Genomic DNA, 22032 nt, shown 5'->3' with positions numbered 1-22032 from the left:
ACAGAGTCAGCAGCACAGCTGATTGGACGGAGCGGCCCGTATCAGCTGCACGTCGACTCTGAGGAGGATCAATACAGGACGCCTGGGAGCACAAAGGAAAACACAGTGATGGCAATAAACAGATTAAAAAAAAATATATTGCTTATTTTGGGACTACACAGGCCGGGACTGGATGAGCATGATATCGGTACCATGGACAGAGACAGGGCTGGGGTGCTGCAATGGTTCTCAATCTGCAGTACGCGGACCTGAAAAGGGGCGTCTCAGGAGTGTTACTGTTATTCAGTTCACAAGGGAAGTGATGGAGGGGAAAGGTCGACACACTGCAACTTAAGAAAACGACAACATGAAAACAGACAAAACATGGCTCAGATTAAGACAAAAAACATCTTCAATAATTTGATGACATGTCGTGATAGACCAAAATACTGAAAGTACATGAAAATAAACTGCAAGCAGCACAGGAGAAGCTGTTTTCTAGAGGACGCTAAAAAGAGATGAACAGCCCAAATGTGTTTGTTCTTATCATTGTTTGTGAGTCCTAAAGTTATTTAAGTCAGCTCTACTCCGTGGCGTTAAAGTGGTGGAAAATGAGATGAAATATTTTCTTAAGGTGGTGGACCAAGTGTGTCACTGACATGCGCATCACTTTTTAGTGTCCCCTGAAAACAGTTCCTGTTGTCATCTGAGCTATTTGCGGTGTTCCTGAATTTGATTGTGTTCTCTTTGTTTTTTCTTAATTTTTTTCTCAAAGCTGGTCTTACAAATATGTCAGTAATATGAACTAAAATAATATAACTCTGACAGAGCTTATTAATTAGTTACTTTTAATTTTGCTGTGTACTTTAGTCAAATTTTATTTGTCAACCATTGCTTTCTATTTCTGCTATGTAGTTTTCATAGGTATAATTGCAGCTTTTCAACTAACTGACCCAAATACTCCAGACTGCTTGCTTTAATAGCACTTGTATACGCTGTAACTGCAGCTGTCAGACAAATGTACAGGAGTATAAACCACATCAGTGAAAAGAAAAAACAACATTTATCCATTTGATCTTTATTTTCACTTTAAACAAATAATGTTATTGTATAAACACATACATTGGTCTGTCAATTACAAAAACCATCTCTGCCAAAACATGAAAAAATAAAACTGTCATATTTACACTCTTAGACAAATTTCTGTGAAATGTGACAGTTTGATGGTCCAAAAAGCAGAAGATTTTGCTCTCACGACTTCATTTGGTCTCATGGCTTCAGTATGCCATGTTTAATTCATTCTTTAATGAAGATTTTAAGTCCTCAACAGGCTGCACAGTGTAAATTGACGACTAGCGTAAACGAGTTTCACTTTTTTAATAATTAACAATTGACAATAATTCAGCATAACAAAAAAATAAGTTTAGAAATGATCAAATTGTTGATAAAGAAACAAGTATTTCTCAATTTTGAATAATGGAGCTATTAAAAAAGATGAAGAACAAAGCAGTCGGCCACCAGGTTTTCTACGTATGGATAAGGAACATGAGTTAATAACAGCTTCCGCTCCCTCAGCAATGGGAGTGTGGAGAGCAGAACTGCAGCTTGTTTTTGGCCGGTGGTCCCTCAGTGTCTTTAGGACATTTATGTGAGGAGGCACCTCGTCTTGGCTGCTATGTTTAATCACAATCCCTAAGACAGCAACACAATGAACAAATCTGATATCATACATTTATAAATCCAATAATGTTACAGCCTTATACAACACATTCAGAAATATATGCTTGCTTGTTAAAAAGAACTTCAGTTGTCACCAGTTGTCTTCACTAGAATCACAAAGCTGCCCTACAAATTTGAAAATTTGATAGAATCAAAAAAATTCAAATCTACCGTACATTCACCATAAAATTAAAGAAAAAAAGGGCATTTCTCTGGAGCTTTAAAAAAAAAAAAAAAGGTAACTAGGAATCAGCCACAACGGCAATGATCATGTCCTCCTTACAAACAGTGCCATTTCCTAAGTACAGCAGTGTCTTGATTTTAATGTGGACAAAGAGTTCATTTTGTGTGTCTGAGCTGCATTTAAGTGCTGACGACAGATTATGTTTCTCTCCAGCTCCAACTGAGTACAGTGTGCTCAGATCTGTTCACTAAATATGTGGCTCTCTGTGTAATACGGTTGGACAGCCTGGTTTTAGGGCTTGAACATGGACTCTTTCAAGCTGAGATGACTGAATTTGCCCTTGTAGGACTTGGGGTTTTGAAGATATAAGCTGGGGAAACAAAAAGAAAAAAAAGACCCAAAGCAGCAACAACATGACTTACACAATCATACATCAGAATCAATTGTTTCACAACAGGGAAATTCATTGAACATTGTGTTCACTTTGTCTTTAATCCACAACTTCTTTTAAGCACAAATAAATTACGACTATACGCAATTTAACTCCCCCCAGACAATGAATACACACACACACACGCACAAAAGCAACACATAAATAGCACCAGTTATTCTGATGCCATATGAGGACTGTAATGCTACTATGTGAAGGTAAGACAGGCAGCCTTTTAGCAGTCGTGTGTATAACAGTTTGCTGTATTTACAGATCTCAGACCTGTTTGTTCCGTCACCAACCTCAGAAATTGCTCTGCAACCGTCTGTGCTTGTTGGCCACTTTAAATTGAAGGCAAGAGGCGCAGATCCACAAAGATGTTACAAAATAAAGACATTTCCCGTGTTCTCGTCTGTGCTGAGACCACTGAGGTAACATTGAGGAGTAGGCTGTCCTCCACTGGCTAAATGAAGGATAACAACTTCTGCCTGTCTGACAGCTCCTACTGCAGATGACAGCACATCGTGGGCCATTAAAGGAATACTTACACACAAACCATGAAAACATTAATGTCAGCTTGTACCGCAGCACCGTCTGCTGTCGTTGAGCTTGTTTTCTTCTCCTGTTATTTTCCAGGTTTCAACTGAAGTCACAAATACAGCAGCCGGCTGAGCTGTCCGACAGCCTCCGTTACTGACTGCTGCCGGACAATGATGTCATTCGCAGTGGCCGAATGGATGCTGATCCGCGAGCCAACTGAGTCAGAGTCTACTCAGACAATGATGTGATTGGTGGACAGTACAGTACAAGATGTTTTCAGGAGTAGGGTTAAACTGTGTGATTATAATAAATGTAAAGCCTGCTATGACAGATTTGTTCATGCGTTATAAACTGTTACTCCTAGAAGTTTCAATACAATTTGGAATATCATAAAATGGCAACAACTTGTTTATAAATTTTATATTGTGTCATCAAATTAAAATCTGATCTGTTATTTAAATTCGACAGTGTACTTAGTATTTATTTTTCTCTCTACTTCCTTATTCCCTGCCTCAGTCAGGATTGATGTTTGCAGGATGTCCCTCCTCTACAAACAAATACTTTATAATCTCTACATATAGTTTTCTGTTTAAGCTTTATTTTCTTCTCTAACAAAGAACCTGCCAATCATTGACAGCAAAGCTTGTGTTAGAAAGAGGTAAAGAACTGTTACAAACTTCCTGAGGTAGCAGGTGGTTTTTAGTTGAGGAGATTTGGTAGGAAAAAAAATTAACAAGATATATATTTAAATTACCACAAGAGTACGTGAGTGTGTGTGTTTGTATATATAGAGAGAGACTATATAATATATACAAACAAAAATGTTATTTTTTTCAATATATTCTTAAGATTCTTTTGGACTTGTTTCCTATGATTTTTATGGAAATATATTTAAGTGTTAGTGGGTGCATCTTCACTAACCATAAGTTACATTTTAGAACAGATTTAGCTTAAACACCCCTGGACAACAAGGCGTTTGGAGTCGTTTTACAAGGCCTTACACTGATAGTTTGAAAAATCCTCCATCTGCCATTAGTGAGGCAGTAATGGCACTTAAGGATCATTGGATCACACACACACATGCACAGAAGTCCAAAGTTATAAAAGCTACAAGTAAACGTGGCTTTTAGAATAATGGCTGTGTGGTGTGTGTTTGAAGAAAAGGCCATTTGTTTGCACCCTGCATGCGTGTGCCTGTACAATATGGGAGATAAAAAAAGATCCCCACATCTCTTAGCTTTGAGTATATCACACACAAGCAAAACAGTATCAAATCTCAGCCACAGATGTGTTAACAGACAGTAATGAGTGCGTTTATGAATCCAATCCTTTGTGTGTCCCGTTCTCCCCTCTCCTCTACATCTCTTTATCCTTCTTTGTCTCCCGGGTGCTGCTCTTTAAAAAGTCGCTCCTGAGTATCCGATAAAACAGGACGATATTCATGGCCGTCATGATGGCCATACCCACGCTGCCCAGTGTGTAGGCCAGGAGGGGCACCTTGTCCCTGTTGAGAACCAGCCAGCGGGTCATCCAGGCCAGCGTGTTGATGCGGAACACCACGTATGTGCCCAGGTTGATTATGCTGTTGACCCGGTACAGCGTGCCTTTGGCAATGTTGGCCATACGCAGCATTTGCCTGAGGTGGAGGAACACAGAGTTTATCTCCACCAACAGGGCCACCACGGCAAAGCCAATGTAGCGACAAGACAGCACAGACAGGCCGAAACAGGTGATCACCTACAGAGGAACACAATGAGAAAGAAAGATAAGGAGGAAGAAAGTTATGTTGGATACAGTGTGCAGAGCGGTTAACACATTATGATGACTGACCACACTTCCCAATAACACCGGAGAAACTTAGCCGTCATCTGCAGCTGACACAACAGTGTGTGAACACATCGATGCATTCCTAATAATTTAATGGTCAAGCAGTGGTCAAATGAAATCTTCAGAGAGAATTATCAATAATTTAGAGATTCTACTCATTTCCACAGAGGGTTAGGCAATATGAACCACGCAATGGTAGAGAGGTTTCGAGTGGCTGAGATTTGGGAATTCTGCTTCCACCACTGGCTACCCCTTAGTGTCTCTGCTCTGCAGTCAGGGATGTAGCAAATTGGGGCTGGATTCTTGTGTGAATCCAGCAGCCTCTACGAAAGGCGACGTGATCCGAGCAGCGGGACTGTTTACCATGTTCTCACGAGTTGTGAGAGTGACAGCTGGTGGCTGTGGTGCACCTCTGATTTGTAAGATTGGTGTCGCACTGACTGAAGCCACACTGGTATTTATTTGCACCTGTTAACCTTGAAACCTGTAACACTTATAGCTTCCAGCTCGAGAAAATTTTACTGTTTGAGTCGTTCAACTCAAGTGTTGTCTCATGTCAGGCAGTTTTTGCTTGTAGGGAAGTTAATAATGAAAATAATAAAAAGAGACTGAAAGAAGAGATTTCACCCATCCATATTTCAATATCTCCACTTCCTTTCAGTACTGAATGCTTTCTCTCCCTTTTCACAGTATCTTACTTACTGACCACATGGAAGGACACCACTCCAGTGACTGATTTGCACTGGGCTGTGCTTATGAAAGCCTGTGTGATAACTAACAGAAACTCTCCACAAGATGGCAGCAACTTCAAACAAGTCAAATAAAAAAACCGGGAACTCACCAAACCCCATCTGCTGACTTCTCCCTGAGGGGTCAGGGGAAATGATTACATCCAGTATCTGATATGTTGTGACAGACATGAAAGCTGCTGTCTAGCTCATTCACAGCAGCTGTGTTGCAGGTGGAAAATGTGGACAACAGAAATGTGTTTATACCACAACACGGCTGTTAGGCCAACTCTCCACAGGAGCTGGCACCCACTCACACCACCACATTCACCAGCTTCATTCACACTCAGAGCACATTCAGAGTGCAGCAGGAGGACAAACTGTGATTGTACGGATTGTATTTAGTAGTTTCAGCCCAAACTTACTCAAGTCTTTGGTGAGTTATTACATGTCATGGGATACACTGTGGGGGTGAAACGATGACCTTTACAATCAGTCATGGCTCAGATGGAGAAGCATCTTGTGCTTGTACATCTGTGCTTTTGTCTGAGGTCACAGGATGCCTTCTCTGATGCAGCAAAACAGTCATGTAATGCGCTGTAACACATTAGGCAACAGGGCACGTGGGAAGTCATTAGCGCACTGACTGGTCATTACATTACGTATCTACTGTAATACATGTGCCCTTGACTTGGAAAGGTTCAAAGCTCAGCTAGAATTACCACCTTGAGGTTATATGCTTCCATGCACCAGTTAACTTACAGTTTATACCATGTCTGTATAGAATCATAATATTTGTTGTGATGGACAGAGAGCATTGGCACCTGGTACAACGAAAAACCAGTAAGCGTGTGAAATATGGACATTGCTGTGAAGAAACTGTGGATGCTTCGCAGGCATCATAACCCAGGGAGTGTAGAAAACCCATACAATCAGCACAGGTTCAAGGTGGGCACCCAAAATTAGTGTCACAAATTCATTATCCAACCAACAATTAACCAACTGTGAAATGTGGTCACAATCTCCCCTCCTGTCCCTGAGTTATGGTGTTGAACAACAGAGAAAAATGTGTTTTTGCAGAACATTATGATGTTGACTAGGATTCAGTGTACATCAGACTACTTTTACATTTATTTAAGTCAGTAAACATGAATGAAACTAAAAAAGGCACGCTGAATATATGAATCTATGAATCTAATATATGAATCAGGCATCACTCCACCTTTACAAATTAATTTGAGAAACACATTTTTGTTTAAGTCTGTTTTCAACAGATGACAGATTATGAGACAACATATGTAGTGGGATAACCTATAGTTGCACTCACTTGATGTCACTTTACAACCAGAGTAAGGAGAAAAACAACACGTGAATGGGTGGGGTGTGTGTGTGTGTGTTATAAAACGACCCGCCAGTAACTCTTTAGGACCCTTATCTACTACTCTGAACACTCAAAAACAAGACCATACACTCTGATTCACTTGTGCGAGTACCCTCATGCACGCTCACGGAAACACACATACAACAAGTCTGAGCCAGCGCTTCAGCCACATCAACCAGTGGCTTGTCTTAAGTCTGATCTGACCGGGGAAGATAATAGACAATATAACATGTGACTGGGAAGGTCAAAACATACTCTTATACAACACCAAGACACGATGATGAAGACACATTTGGTAAAAAAGACGGTGCGTTACTTCATTATGTTGTAAACTTGGACCATTATGTCAAAACATTATACGAAGATACTTTCTTGAAAGTAAAAACGGCTTATTGTTCTGTCCCACCTACATATGTAACCAGTTTTATGGTTGTAGTAATTCTTTTTTATGATGTTTGGACATGCTCTATCAGCCATTCACAGAAATTCGTTACCTTATCTTGCTATGAACACTGATAACAAAGTGTCGCACACAGCCACTATGATGCTACATAAGATGCAATAAAGTTGGAGCCATATGCCGCAAGTATGTTCACCTCACCTTTCGTAAGAGCCATAATGTGTGCATCCTCCCAGTCTAGAGATACAACTGTGATCATTGGATGTCGCTGTACCAGGTGACAATGACCCCACAGGGCTCAGCAGCCAGCCAAACATTCTGAGTGCTGCCACTGTGAGCAGAGATGTGGGCCTCTGTTAGTCATCCATTAAGGACAGGGGACAACACCCAGACTCTGTACTATACTGCTGTCAGCACCCGGAGCTGAGAGGGATCACAATAATCCCCCCAGCAGACCCTGGATCTATCGGATGATCAGAATGATTCAGCATTAGCTGGATTTGCCTCGATAAGCTCTGCTGAAGTTTGGCTGTCCATTACAGCAGCCCATCACAATCCAACTAGAAACTCTGGAAGACATAAACACACATGTGTGACTTCTGTCACATCACACATGGCTCGGAGCATTTTAACCACTGTGGCAGGACACTCTTAAACATACAGCAGCTCTACTACTGTAAATACATAAAGTCTGATCTCATTTAATTCCGAAACCAAATTATACAGGTAGGTTTAGCTATTTTATACCACTAAGGTGGGAAATTTTGTGAAAAGGCTAGTTTTGCGGTGAGTGGGAGTATTTTTAAATTAGGAAATGTAATCTGGAGGCTCGGACATTTGGGGAAGATCGTGTGCTATTAACTGAAAGCACTAGAATATCCAAAGGTGGTTTTGGTCAAACTGTTTTGCCAAATTCTTTTTCCACTGTCGGGATGAATTTTCAATCTAAATTATTCACAAACAAGGAAATGTGAAATGTGATAAAAAATCAAAATACTCCTAATTCATAGTTGGGAAATAGTCTAATACAACCTGGTGTCAGTAAGCTCAACATTCCACATTAGTGAACAATCATAGCATGAGGACTGAGGTGTGTAGGATTTGGGATTAACTGGGACAAGTGAAGAAATGTGTTTTTTAACCTTTGGACTGCACTTATTTACATTAACATGCTGTTAAAGCCATGCACATAAAATCTGAGCAAAGGGCTGAAAAACAAGGTAGCGTGGGTGTTTGCTCCCTGAATTTTCTCCCTGTGGACTCAATTAGATGTTCTCTACACCCTGGTGAGGGACCTTCATGTCCCACTTTCAGGGGGTGGGGGGTGGGGGTGGGTGCAGGTCATGAAGAATGTTGTCAAGTACTGTAAACAGTGGTATGAACAAAGTGAAGCCTCATAAAAAAGGGGGCTTTATCATGGGGAAAAAAATCTTTATCCTATCCCTGACTTTTAGCTTCAGAAAGACATGACGACACAGGTCAAACAAAAAAAGTAGGATAAAGTTCACATGATAAGAAAGTTTGTACAAAGAAGGCAGGAATTGATAAACACTTCTGCTTTTGAATTTAGCCACCATGAAAATTATTAAGGCAAGATGAGTCATGAACCCCAGTTCTAGATAAAGCTGATAGAAAAGATAAGTTTCCAACACAATTACAAAGAAAGATAACACCTGAGATGCAAACTGGCTGCTTACAATGTCAAGGTAGCGTACAAAAGGTGCATCTTCTGCTTATCAGTTGCTGAAAAAAAAAATTGCATATAAACTTGCCTCTATGTGGCATTGCTTTCTTGCCTCCAATGTTTTACCTTCCATGTATAATGTTTACGGTTACTTGCACTTTTAGATATACTTTTATGCACGTCAAAAAGTTTTCCATTTGCACATAAAATCTGGAGTTGAGGGAAACTGATCAGAGGTCAGGCATCATGAGATTAAAAGATCTGACCAGTAAAGCTGGATAGTAAACATGAAGCATGCTTCTCTGCAGGCATACATGCACAAGGTACTTTAGAGATGTTTCGGTTATGTTCGTACTTGTACGTGCAAGGCACGCATAGCAGCACAACTCAAGCTTTTAGTTGAGCAGTGTTAACATTTTGGCCAACATGCTGCACCCATGAACATGTGATGGAGTACAGGATGTCTCAGCATGGGGCGGGGGGGGCTGATCTGAATGTGTGATCATTATTACTAAAGTATATGGTGTTAAGCCCCTCCCTCTTTGCCTGTAGGATTTACAGAAGTCTGCAGCCAAAGCTGAGGGTCATCAGCCTGATGTGGTCGCACCTCCTCTACAAGGCCAGCCAGCTCCGCTCACAGCGTCCCTCCCATCACTCAACACTAGCAGGTTTTGGCTTGCTTGAAAAAACACTCAGCTCGTCTCTCTCCTCCTTGTCAAACACTTCATTGTGCAGAGCAGACACAAAGGTAATTAAGAGTTTCCGTGTCAAACCCGTTTTCCTGCCTTTGCCTGAGAAGTTGCTGGCTGACTCAGAGGAGAATTTCAAGTTTAGCACCAGTAGAGCACGCTTGTTAGAAAGAGCAAATGGATAAGGATAAGCCACGTGGGAAAAAAAAAAAAAGACAAAGGCCAGGGAGGTCATTAACCCCAGAGCCTGGCCTATACTTCCTTTGTAAGACACACACACACCTGTTTAAAAGCCATATCTTCAATAACTGCACACTAGCAAAACATCTGCCCATGACAGCATATAAAAACCCATATTAAATGTATAGCAAACACATTACCTACTTTACTTTGTGGCTTAATGCATGCATGTGTGTGCATGTCAGATAACACACAGAAAGAAAAACTACAATGTCAGCAGTTTTGTGGAGTAATTTAAGCATTAGGAAAAGCAAACCACAAACATTTAAGATATGCCACCATCAGCAGTCTGACACATGGAAAAGACAATCTGCCATCCCATTCCACCAAAGTTAGTTTTAAGGTTCTAACCAGGGTACAAAAGAGGGAAAAAAGGTGTGACGGCTGTGAACATGCAGGGGATGCTTTATCTGGTAGATCAACAAATAATCAATAAAAAAATCAGTCAATCAAAAAAAAGTTTCATATTATACGTGATCGTCGTCTAAATCGTATTGTTTACAAAGAAGGAGGTCACACAAGAAATTTGAGGTGAAATATACCTTGTTTGCTCTACTAATTTGATTGTAGAATTGTTTTTCCATGTTTCATTTTCTCATTTATCATCAATTGTCTCAAAGCAGGATGCCCTAGAGCTTCTTCACTCATCTAAACACTACTTAAGAGCTTTCTCCATCTGACAGTGGAAACGTTGTGTTGGTGAAATAACAAATCCTAGAAATACAGCGTTGTAAGTTCAAGGAGTTCTAACCTAAACACAGCACAATTTTATGTCACTAAGTCTAGTAGGAACAATTAAAAAGATGAGTAAACTGAGTTCAGCTTCCAACTGATCCATAATATGGGGACATTAGGCATGACATCAGCCTGCAAACATGCTGGCTGCCCACACTCACTCTGCCTGGCCGTTCTGCACATCAGCAATGTAGTGTGACGGTATATCATTAACAGAGGATGATGAAGGTAAAACTGAAACTATAGTGTTTATAAAGCAGCCTTTTGAGTAACATGGGCAAATAAACTTGTGACATCTAAATGCAAATGTCTGCTCTGATAAATACAGCATATCCATTATTCTCTGTCCACTTAAAAGGACAATTCACCCCAAAATCTGCACAGTAATACTGTTTAGTGCGCTGGAAAGAAAATAAATCCTACATGACACACAACAAGGTCTGTGGATTAAACTTGAGGGACTGGATCATGATTTTTTTTTGTAAAAGACATTGCTGTTGAGTTTTTCAAATGAATTTTCATGTAGTTCCATTATACTCAAGAGAAAGCAAAACAATATAGGTGGACAAATAGAACCAAGGTAAGGTGTATTCTGAGGATTTTGAAACTGATGAGGTAGACAAGTGCTAGCAATCTGGTCATAAGTAGACTGGCAGTGGGGTGATGTGCAGGTGGGAGGGCCTGACAAAAGATCCAACTACGAGAGAAACTCGAATGAACGTGCTCTCTCTCTCTCACTCTCTCACTCTCACACTCACACACACACACATCTAGTGGTCCCAACTATCATCATGCGAGCTACATTAACTCCAGTCAGCTGACAGCAGGCCATTTCAATGCTGTGCTCTCACAAACATCTGGTCAAATATTCACCGGATGTGCTCAAACACGATTAGTTAGGGAAAATCTGATCAGTTAGTGTTGCGTGGGCATTCATTTGTAAGTCTTCAACTTATCTTCACATGGGACAGCGGGGTGAGGCCCTATGACTGTTAGCAGGGTGTGTTCTAGTGAACTGAAGTCGCTTGAGGTATTCAGGCACTGTGAGTGAAGGGGGAGCGGCAGTTTGCATTGTGAGTATAATGTATGTCTCAGTCATTACCTCTCTTCTCAGGGTGACCGTGGAAAGATAAAAGCCAATGATGCCTTTTCCAATGCATCTTAATGCTCATTAGGATCAGGAAGTACCAGAAAGCTCTTGAGATCAGATGAGATTGCTGATCGTCCATGGGTTGCAACTATTGTTGCACTGCTATCTGATACTGCAAAGTTTAGCTTATCTATGACTACAGAAAAAGCAGAAAACATACTAATAGGCTCATTTTGCTACCTTTGGACACGGCTGGACTGGCTGTTTCCTCCATTTCTCTCAAGTACTAACCTGCTGGTGAATCCAGCTATATAATTCAATCTCTTTTTTAGAAATTATCAAATTTTTGGTATAAACATTTTTAATTTATATCATTAGGAGGAATTTTGCAAAGATTCTGAGGAGTGGCAAACAAACTAATGAAATATAATGACAGAAAAGCCACTGAAATGGTTAACTCCATTTACTACAAATTTACCATTGTGAGGTTATTCCTACGCAGTACTCTCATACGCTTTCACGCCCACCCACAGTTCTTTTGAAATCATATGCGAGACCTCTGGTATTCCCGCAGCAGCTGGATATCAGCCAGTTTTTTCTCTGTTTATTCTTCGTGCGAGGCCGTCAGGTGTGTCACTCAGGGAGAACAAATGTACATCTCTCACTTTGCCACACCCTTTTTCTGACAAGTAGTTTACGAAGTATCAACTCTCTGCTTTCTAATCGTGCTGATGGATGGATGCCTCAATAAACAGCATTCCTGGTTGTTATGCCAACTGTGAATAAATACCACCTCCTCCTTCTCTTTGGGCACTCTGCTTCTCCAGCCTCTTTGAGAAGCATGGCACATGTGTGTGTACGAGTGTGTAACGCAACCACTCTTTTCTGCTGTTTTTCCGCAGGTTGAAGACAGTATAGCATTGGGCTCATTCACACTAGCCTGCTCTGTTCAGGATGGACAGCACCAACATCTTTATATCTTGTTTCCACTTCACACTGATGACTTTCCCAACCTGGACTTGATAAGCAACGCGATGGAATTAACAACAAACATACCGTATGTTTTTCCACATATGCTCTCACTTGTTTTACTATCTAAAAACTTGGATAGTTACTTTTTTTAATGATACATCTCATATATTTTGACTTTAAAGTTCCAAATAATAGTTTGCTTTTCTGCCTTTACTGTCACAACAGGGGTTTATTCTCAGAGATATTTAGTAATAGTGTGCATAGAATTGCTATGCTTCATTGTAAGCGTTCCCACTCTCAGATGCACATGGGAAAGGACAAATTCAGACATGTCAAGCATGTATAACAATCTCATGAAGACAGATTATATGCACACACTCAGAACATTCATACCAATTTTCAGGCTCCTATAGCATCACAACAGCATTTCTGTGGTTGATGAAGAAACAAGATGCTGCATCCATCAGTCTGTGGATTTGCTTGTTTGCTGCCGTTACGTTAGATGAGTGTCAACTGTTCTCTGACCAAGTAAAATAATGAACAAGAAAATTCCTCAATGTCAGAAAGTCATACCATGAGAGAAAAAAAAAAATCCAACAAAAACAAGATCTAATACTACCAGAGTGCAGAAGCTCTCACTGGTTTGTAGCTGTGTGAGGGGGTGGTACAAGCTGCAGAGAGTGGGTGGATGGGGGATGTTTGGCAGCCATACAAAGATAGGAGGGGGCTGTGAACAAGGCAGCGTGTGTGATATATGGAGTGGAGTTGCAGCAGAGAAATGTTTTGAGGGGGTGCACACATTTGCAAGAGCCCTCTCAGGAAGTGTGTCTCTCTCTTAAGAGCCTGAGGTTCATGTGGAGACCAGATGTCTGTCCTCCTGTCTGGATATACACACAATGTGGGGACCTCCTGGGGATCCCCAGAAAATACACACACACACATATCATGATCTTACCCCGCCAAAAAGTCATCACTAAAAACTCCATTTTCTGTTTCGCAATCCATCTCTCTGCTGTCTCATATGTGGCGTGATACTGTTGCATCATTCAAAGTAAAAACAACTGAAGTTCCATTAGCTCATGGTTTGCAAACCTGATTTTGCCACTGGAGTTCTTGAAAAGTAATCTGTGTACCATATGGTTTGTCACACCAAAGTGTTGGTCAAAAAAGAGTGGCAGAGTTTGTGGCTGTGGATGGCTGGAAGTATATCTGTCTAAAGGACTATCTAAAGGACAACCCAACGGTATATTACAAACCATATTACACTCTTCTATTTAACAGTAGCCCTCTCAACAACATGCTTGTTGATGTTCTTATAAATGCAAGATTAACGACAGGAGGAAGTACATCCATGCGGAAACAGACCAGCTGAACTTCGGATATGTTCGTATAAACAGCCTCAGCAACCACGGCGACTTCAAAAAAGTAAGGTTTAAAGGATTACAAATCTCCCCACTCTTTGTATTTGTGCATGCTGCTGTCACATTAGGCTATTGGTCGGTGGGCTTTAGATAACCAACAGCTGGTGGAAGGAGTAGGTGAAGCAAAGGGAGGAGGCATACAGGATAATCAGGTTCTACAGAGTTGAAGATGTAGAGATCCATGACAAATAGAGCATTCCAGTGACATGCGGTAGTGACGGCATGACCAACAAAATACTTTTGTGCTTCCGAAAGCGTCATTCCCCGTTAGCTATGTAGGGCGGCTTCAGTTCTATTCATGTATGCAAATGTTACAAGACGAACCTTCGAGTAGAAAAAATGTGATTGAGGTTGAATTTGAAACGTGGAAAACATGAGCGTGTGAGCACCTAAGGTGATTTCCAAGCTGTATGGATACAAACATAGACAAATGTACTGTTGTTTCAGACAATCAAGTGCGCTCCTTAAATGTATCCCTCAACAATATACTGTACACCATCCACTAGCAGAAAGAGGTTGGTGAAGATGCAACCCCTCTTTTTAATCAATAATTCAAAGTAGCAACAATGCATACTTATTTAATGTAATGTCTCCAACTAAGCACAGTGACAGCTCCATGCTGTGGTGAAGCCTTTTAGTGACTGAACAACGAAACATTGATAGTTAGAAGAAATTCCTGTTTAAGCGCCATAAACATGACAACAATGACATTAATCAGGCTTCATAGCTAGATGGCTTCAGAAAACAAGAGATGCCCAACCAAACTTTAGTTTTGAAACTCATTTAAACTCACTCAAGTTTGACAAAATCTCTGAAGAAGAAGAAGCAGAAGAAAAAAAAGCTAATGTGTATTAAAACTAATACAGACAGCAGAGTCAGTGATGTGCTCTGGTGACTCAAATGCTCCGTGACCAGATATAAGCTGCTGCACAGGGCCAGCTGTCTACAGTATGTTACTTTTTATTTGTTCATTGTTGATGGCCCTATTTGACTTGTGCTACACATTTCAAACCAGTGTAAAGGTGACTGATGATTAAAAGTTTTCTATTTTACTGTATTTGTGACAGGCCCCTAGGGCTGGTTATTGCAAATTTGGTAGTTGGGAAATTAATTACTTCCCCAGGCTGTAACAAAATGTAGAGCAACTTGGGAATTTAGATGTTCTCCAACACTAACTGGAGTATAAATAAAATAAAATGAGATAAAATAAGATAAAATGTTGTGTAACTAAGATCCATACAGGTAGCACAGTGTGGAGAATATTTAAGAGTCTACATGTATAGATAGGAAGCAGACATAGAAGAGCACATGTGATTGGAAACAGCCCTAATCTGTGTTCAAGCCGTGTTGGCCTTGACCTCCTTCTGTGATAATTGAATTCTGCCTGATGAGAGAGGGATGAGAGACATTTATGGAAGGAAAAAGCATAAATGCTGCAAAACTTCTTGCCCTCTCACAGGCCCAACCCCTGTGAGAGGGCAAACAGCAACCAGCAAGAGCAAAACCGATTCGCATGGTGTTTCCAATGTGTATGATTGATGAACATCTCAAGAGAGCACTGGACATACTGTTATTTGCATGGAAAAAAATAACTTGTCCTTCTGCCTTCAGCATCCTTCTCATCTAGGTCATACTTATAATTACAAGCTCACTATTTTCAAAAGTTATGGGCGAACAAGGTAGAAACAGACTGAACATGGAGACAGTTGTTACTATTATCATCATAATTATTATTATTATTATTATTTACAAGAATGGCAAACCATCCTGGGTTTTATATTAACCATACACACTGCAGTGTGTGCTGCTCAAACAGTGGCAAAAATGAGAAATTTCACTGCACTCTTTCTGAAACACCACACTGAACAGGCTCCACCTTCATGATTGCTTTTTAAAAGCCCTGCATGTTCTGTTTTCAGACAACATATATAGGATGTACACACATATTTAATCTCTTCCGAGGAACGCATCCTATTTATGGCAGAACTATCCGGACTTCCTCTTTTCCCAATGGAAGCATGGGGTCATGGCTGACAGGTTCTCATCAGGTGAGAGTGAGCGTGGAAGGGCTATTCTTAAACAGGAATAAAAAGCTGTAATCTCTGCTTCAGTCAATAAGAAGGGGAAAAAAAACTTTCCATGGAATGTCTGACTTTATTATTTCTCCTGGACTGCGACAACAGGGTTCAACAAAACTCGTGTTAGACCTCATGATGTTTCACCACATGCTTGTTTAACACAGGAAACCCGCGCAGTAGATTACAGAAATGAAGACTGGAAGAAAAATAATTAGAAGTGCGTTTGAGCAGACAAACACTAATTCAGTAGGCAGAGGTCAGGACAAAAGTGAGATGTCAATCAAATGCCATGAGTCCGGGGAAAGCTAAACTGTACATTAGCCTTGTGAGATAAGGGCATGACCGGCAGGGGCGAGAGATGAGTCAGTGGGCTCAGTATGAGAAGGAGATCAACCTTCTGCTCCTGACTGTATGACCAGCTGGACCTGCTTGGCTTGATGCTAAACCCACTGAAAAAACTCATGGGAGCTCAGATGACCATTCCAGCCACAACTTGGTTTTCTTGTTTTTCAACTCTTCATGAACCTCTCACACAATATCATAGCAACCAAATTTATAGTAGTGCCATGAAAAGAACAAGACAAATGCCTATAAAGCACGCACACAAGAGAAAGGGGTTAGGTTCAAAAGAGGATGACTATAGTGACATGGAAGTGAAGAAGCAGCTATAATATAGTGCTTTAAGGGAAAGAGAGCTCACTGACAAACACAGAAAGCCATGTGAGTGAGGAAGAAGACTCCGTCCCTCCCACACTCTAGTGACAATCTGAGGCCAGCTGGCCTGGCTAAAGCATCCATTCACTCGGCTTCCAGGAATAGAAGGAGAAAAAAAAAAAAACACCAGACATTTAGAAAAAGGGGGATCTGGCTATGTTCTCTCAAAATCTTGTTTGCCACCAACAACGAAGTGGTGCTTGAGCTGGTTCCCACAAGTAATCCTGAATGTCCCTTTGAATTTCTACTCATGAGCCACTGGGTCGTCTAACCTGACAAAATGTGACTCAGGTGTGCCTTTAGCCTTGTTTTAAAACAAAGGATATTTCAGGCTAGTACAAGCATCACCATACACAACCATAGGTTTACTCCCAGACAACCAGAAATGTCACGAGTAGTCTAGACACTGACATTTGACTTGAAACTGACCCATCGCTGCAGAAATTAGGTACTGTGTGTTTAAAGTGATATTTATTTGGAGAGAATCTGGTCCCATATGAAAGTGAATGTTTGTTTAAATTAATAAAAGCAGCAGCAATATCAAATTTGTGTCCAGCTTAAGCATGTATTTACTTTTATAAGTCTGCTCCTGGAACATCAGCATAAAATATACTTTGCATGGTATCTAAACCATGTCCATTACTAATGTACTATACTTGCTTGCATTGACACCCAAACACAGTACAAATGTACAGTACAAATCTACTTGAATCCTGTCAGAGCCATTGCCAATAAAAAAAAATAGGTGAGTAATACACTATAGAAGCTTGGCTAAAGAAAGCAATACACAACATCAGTATGATGTTGGATGTAGGTCACACAGGAAGAAGCAGAAAGAGAAAATATTTAATTAGGATGTAGCTCTATATTGCCATTTCAGCTCATCTCCCTATTTATTTCCCCCAGTGTTTAAAGTGGGCTGCATTAACCGATCTGACCTGCTCTTCCCTCAGGAAAATATCTAACTGATGCTGAGGGTCACCATGTCAGAAAGATGACCAGCTAGAGATAGAAACAGAGCTGTGGGGGGTGGGGGTGAACTGTCAGACTGCAGACTGGAATTATTGTCTCTCTTTGTTCTCACTCGTGTCTTTGTAACCAGACAAGAAAGGTGGGTAATTTGTCTATCCCATTTCTGTGCCTCTGACAGGTGCAGTGGAGTTGTTGTACATGATTTGTCTGTTCAGTAACTGCTGTGTATTGAATCTGCAGGGGTGAGTCCAACGTTCTATCAGTTGCAGTCACGGTGAAACATCTATGGCCACAATATTAAATCTTGGACACAATGTGGCATTATTGCTTGAAAGACCTACCACCAAGTGATGAAAGAGAAGCTCCCAGGACTGACTCAGTTTCTGGTTCAGCACCATGTCAAAGAAGTCACAGATGAAGTAACCTGTGGGGATAGACAACATTCAGCAAATGTTAATGCTAATGTCATCTTTAGGTTCAGCATTTCATTAATTAACCAAAACACGGCAGATTTTTTTGACAATAGAAGCCTTCAGCGTATCAAGTGTGTCGGGATGGGGTGGGGGGTGGGGTGGGGTTCTGCTTCCATGACGACACCAACCAAGATACGTCTTGGAGAGGGGCTATTCATATCCAACAACCCCACCCCTTCACCACCACCAGCTGTCTCCATGGTGACAGCTATTCAGAATGCCAGAAAAATAATGAAGTGTTGAGGATGGGGACGAAGGGGTTCAAGGGAGCTCAGGGCTTTGGCGAGAGGGGAATTAAACTCATTATGTGGGAAAGATGACTCCAGGACCCTTTTGTTGGTGTGATGACATGTTTGGGTTCTTCTCACCATAAACAAATGTACTTGCCACCAGACACAGAACAAGTAAATATCAAAATTGCTATTAAATATTTGATTGGTTTATTTTCATTATCTGGACTTCATAGCAGTTCATAAGAGCATTGACAATATACTCTATGCTAACCAGTGTTGTCTTTTCACAAATAGAAGTTTTCACAAGGTTCTCTTTGGGTCAAGTCTTGCCACCAACAGATAAAAGTGCCAATTAACTGACATCTCTTAATGAATTATTCAGTTCTGATACATCTGTATAAAACATAAAGGAGGAACAAAAAATGACTGAAGGACGAAGAAAGAAAAATGGATCTCGTCTTCTTTTTAAGCAGAGTATTTCTCTTTACGCTCTGCAACATGGCCATGATATCAATGCAAAGCCTGTGCTCTGTCCAGCTACAGCTGTCCATAAATGGGTTCCTCTGCTAGACATTGTTCTACATAGTGGACAAGGTCTTCATTCAACAAGTGGAGAATCATTTATGACATGTCACTGCGAGGTTTGCAGCGTGGTATCACAAGCTGAATGCGCAAATCTGGTGTACAACCCTCCTCAGTAAACTTGCCGAGGCCTCAGGATCACACCACATTTCTGGCGGGAGGGATTGGGAGAGGCTCTCCACTTGTTTATGTGGTGATGACTCCCCTCTCTTGTTACCGCTGGCATCTTATGTGGATGGCTCGCATAAATAAACTGAGTTTTTGCACAGTTGCTTTTGGTGATGTCACATGACTGTACAGGGTTACGCCCCGTGCCTGGGACTGATAATAATGCCCCCCATTGATCTTCACATACTGACATTGTTCCTTGCTTTGCCAGCTTCCAGGGCTAGACTTCCTGAAAGAATGTCAAACATCCTGGGAATCCTCAGGGAGCCCTTCCTGCTCAGCAAAAGTCCAGTAAGTTTGTGGATTTAAGAGGGCTCACGTGCCGCCAGTTGTACACAAATACTTTTAGGGCTAATGAGAAAAAGTAAAAACAGGGTGAGTTGCTATTTTAAGAATGCAGAGTAGTCGGCGCACTCAGGTTTGAGAAATTATATTGACATCTAGAAAAATCTGTGCAATTTCTGCATGTCTGCAATCTCATTTACAAAGACTGGATGTTATTCATTGCAGTCTGTATTCTGGATCCAGGTACATCCCCAATTCATTAATAGATAAAACAGTGAGAATGTTAGATTTGACATAATTTGGCCCTGGTTAAATCTTATATTTACAACTGCATATAAAACATAATAAATAATAACAATGAACAAATGCTGGAGCACATCCAAAGCTAATTCATTCAGCATTCAAGGAGGCATCGATGTGTGTAAATCCTGTGTTTACTATATGTCTCCACATTCTTACAGACAATATGCTTTCCATATTGGTTTCACATAACCCAAGCAATTTATTGACATTATATCATTAAAAAAAAGTTTCTTGTGCCGACTGATTAATATTTTTCAAGTTTATACATTCCTTGACTGAAAATGAAAGAAAAAGAAATCGTTTACAAAAAATACATCAAGCCTGTGACCTAAAACTGTCCTGATACCATGTAGGAAAACAAGACTAGCCAGAATTGATAATGTCATTTCCTCACTTCCCCTTGTGTTGTTATCACCTGTAGCTGCCCTCCCTCTCCAGCCCTCCCCTCCACCAACACCAGCCCATTCAGAGAAGGACAATTTGTAATTCAGAAGTGTGGAAGTGCTGACAGGCTGCTACTCACCGATCGAAAACGACACCAAAGTATGAGAAAACACAGAGTGAGTTTCTATCAAATCTTCAGCCATCTGTGGGTGAAGGAAAAAGCTGAAAAGAGAAACAAAGAAGTGCAGATTAAGCATTTTGAAGGGGAAAAAAAGCTGTTTTACAGTTTGCGAAACTTTATTTGTGAGTAGTATGTTTACAACGAATCATCTTTAATTTTAATGTAAATGATTAAGTTGTCGGTGCAATTATACAAGAAGCTTCTTCCTACATCATTACATCTACTTCCACTGAGATTATGAATACAGCTGGAGGATGTGGTCGAGCAGTATGGCAGATACAAAGACTGGTCAGCTGTGAACAGGCTAACATCTTGACGTAAAGTCAAACTATAATCAATGTCAAATGACACTAAATTAAGTTAAGGTGTATTTCGAGCAAATATAGGCCCATGACCGCGCCAAAAGCCAGAATCCATTAATGAAACCATGCTTGACACATTCAAACCACTCGTTTCCGATCATATCCAGATTCAACAGAGCTGAATTTGTACGGTTTGACTTACCAAAGCACTGCCCATATCGCAGTGATAAAGCTGTGGACGAAGGATGTAGAGATATTTCTCCATTTCCATGCATTCCTGCAGGCAGAGTCGGGCATGGGGAGTTTTCTGACCCCTGCGTTGACAAGCCTGAAAAATCCGACGGAGCCCCCAGTCGTTAAAATCACTGCGCTCAACTCCATGGCTGAAATATGTGTGTAGTAGATGGACACTTCAGTTGCTCCCAACGTGCGCGGTGTAATCAGGTAATCAAGTATCTGCTTCCAGTAAAGCTGATTCCGGTGATGAACGCGGCGGAGGCTTCGGTCGTGGGCTTCTTGTTTCCGATGACCGAGACAATCAAGTTAACATACCGGTGTTTTCCCAACCGCTTGTATCCACTCGTCACTTGTGAAACGCGGTTATTGTCCAGAGAGAGCAGGCGTGGACCAGTCTATAAATTAATTTCTCGCTGACAGAGACTGGGTGTTTGTGGTGTTTTTTTGTGTTATAATAATAGTAGTAATTAGAATAAAATAAATTTCCCAAAGAAAGCTCTGTGGACACAGGTTTAACCAGGAGCAGTGGGTGATGAAAGCAGCCGTGAAGCCTCGGTTACAGTTGTGAAACCGTCCTGTTTTAAAACCTCGCTTGTGTAACTTTTCGACATCAACAGACACCAAAAACAGCGTCTCCCCGCCCTACTATAAAGGGGCGCGGCCAAGAGCACGTTTCATGTGTTGTGTTAGATTCAAGTACTGTTGGAAATACCACACTCTCAGAGGGAAGTTATATAATCCACCATAATAATACCAAAAAACACTCCATATTAACGGTATGTAAAAAAGTATGTTACAGTTTTCCATTGACCAAAACCATACAATACATGCTGATAATAATCTATAAAAATTCAAGCTCTAATTGGACCTGATCTGATTAAGGGAGTGACAGCGACCATATGTTTGAAAGCCTGAAACACCTGTTGACCAAGCCAAAGCACCACCAAAAACTACTTTTCCATCAGTCTAAGCTTATCAGTGATTCGGTGTTCATAAATAGTGAACACTGAATCACTGACAAGCTTAGAAAAGTAGAAAAACAAAATTCTATCTGCTTTAAAAAATCCCATAAAAAACGGCCGGAATAGCCAAATGCTATTT

General features: G+C 40.8%; 1 protein-coding gene and 1 long non-coding RNA gene across 2 annotated transcripts; one reads left to right on the top strand and one right to left on the bottom strand.

Annotated features, from left to right (window-relative positions):
- Nucleotides 1-1037: 1037 nt before the first annotated feature.
- On the bottom strand, nucleotides 1038-21939 carry tlcd2 (TLC domain containing 2). The gene is made up of 4 exons (XM_046388936.1): nucleotides 20897-21939; nucleotides 20351-20433; nucleotides 18125-18207; nucleotides 1038-4589 (listed from the first exon to the last, which is right to left on the bottom strand). The coding sequence occupies exons 1-4, from the start codon at nucleotides 21073-21075 to the stop codon at nucleotides 4209-4211; spliced, it is 726 nt and encodes a 241-aa protein (XP_046244892.1). The 5' UTR covers nucleotides 21076-21939; the 3' UTR covers nucleotides 1038-4208.
- Nucleotides 9532-13134, top strand: LOC124059150. Its single transcript, XR_006843371.1, has 3 exons — nucleotides 9532-9620; nucleotides 12529-12683; nucleotides 13002-13134. It is a non-coding gene; the product is annotated as an uncharacterized LOC124059150 (long non-coding RNA).
- Nucleotides 21940-22032: the final 93 nt, after the last annotated feature.

This window comes from Scatophagus argus, chromosome 5 (assembly GCF_020382885.2).
Source record: "Scatophagus argus isolate fScaArg1 chromosome 5, fScaArg1.pri, whole genome shotgun sequence".
NCBI classification, from domain to species: Eukaryota; Metazoa; Chordata; class Actinopteri; family Scatophagidae; genus Scatophagus; species Scatophagus argus.
The sequence above is the reverse complement of the archived record's forward strand: the minus strand, read 5'-3'. Positions and strand labels throughout refer to the sequence as shown.